At 34.5% G+C, this 1,053-nt stretch overlaps 1 protein-coding gene across 1 annotated transcript in view; it reads left to right on the top strand.

Moving 5' to 3' along the window:
* FRRS1 (ferric chelate reductase 1) overlaps positions 1-909 on the top strand; it is a 43,014-nt gene extending 42,105 nt beyond the window's left edge. The window contains exon 14 of the mRNA XM_019629344.1: positions 48-909. Coding sequence (XP_019484889.1) covers positions 48-140 — 93 coding nt within the window. The 3' untranslated portion in view covers positions 141-909. The remainder of the gene's footprint in view (positions 1-47) is intronic.
* The last annotated feature ends 144 nt before the right edge of the window (positions 910-1,053 follow it).

Genomic DNA, 1,053 nt, shown 5'->3' with positions numbered 1-1,053 from the left:
CTTAATGATAGTACTTTCTTTCTCTCATATGTCAATCTTTCTTTCAGGGTCATGTTTTTAAGAAGGCAGTGTTAGCAATTTATGTCTGTGGGAATGTGACTTTTCTCATCATATTCTTATCTGCAATCAACCACTTATGAGCAAGCAAAGACCTTACTGTTGCAGACCAGGTAATAATTATCATCAAGCCAAAGAAACTTGAAGCCTAGACTGACTGCCTGGAGCATATTCATGAATTCTATTTTGGTAGACCCGGTCATGTCTATGAAGGAATTCGGAAGTCTGGTCTCTAGAGATCAATATTCAACAGGGTGCTATGGACTATAAAGTGATGTCAAGCCTGTAGGTGTAATTCTGAGCCTTACAGGGAAGGTAGTACTTACTGGAGGAGAAGTGACTCAAATATTTCTATGTGGAGATTTTTAAGAATGTTAGCATATAAGAAGGTAAACAACTATTTGGAAAATAAAGGATGTCATTAGGATTAAAAAGAGATTAAAACAAATATATTGGACTATAAAGGTGCTGTGGTACTTTAAAGAAAACATTTATTTTTACTTGTTTATCTTAATGGTCTGTCTTAGGACTTTTTGAGAGACTATGTTTTTTAGTCCAATTTTTGGGACATGTCCCTTGCTCTATGTATTTTGTTACTCCTCTGGTAAAGGTAGAAATGGGGCTGACCCTATGGTAGGTTTCGTTAACATTTAAATGTATTATGAATATTATAATTTCTATGAAATGCAAGCGTGCATCTTTTACTTTAAAACTGTCTTTATATATTCAGCAGCAGAGCTGGAATGGCGTTTTATGTGTTAATTGTTTTGACAATTAGATTTAAGTCCTATAGCCTTTGGAGATTCTAGACTTGCATTTCAAAATTAATAAAACTCACCCTTGTGAACCTAAGTTATTCTCTTTCTTTGTGGTAATACACTAATATGGGTGGTTTTGTTCCGCTAGAAGTTCCTGATGCTCTAATGAATTAAAATAATCAGTGTTATTTTCCTTCCTATAGCAGTAATTCATCTGTTTTATGGCCGGGTGTCATAT

The sequence above is a fragment of the Hipposideros armiger genome, unplaced genomic scaffold (genome assembly GCF_001890085.2).
Source record: "Hipposideros armiger isolate ML-2016 unplaced genomic scaffold, ASM189008v1 scaffold_845, whole genome shotgun sequence".
NCBI lineage: Eukaryota > Metazoa > Chordata > Mammalia > Chiroptera > Hipposideridae > Hipposideros > Hipposideros armiger.
This window is presented reverse-complemented; position numbering and strand designations above follow the sequence as displayed.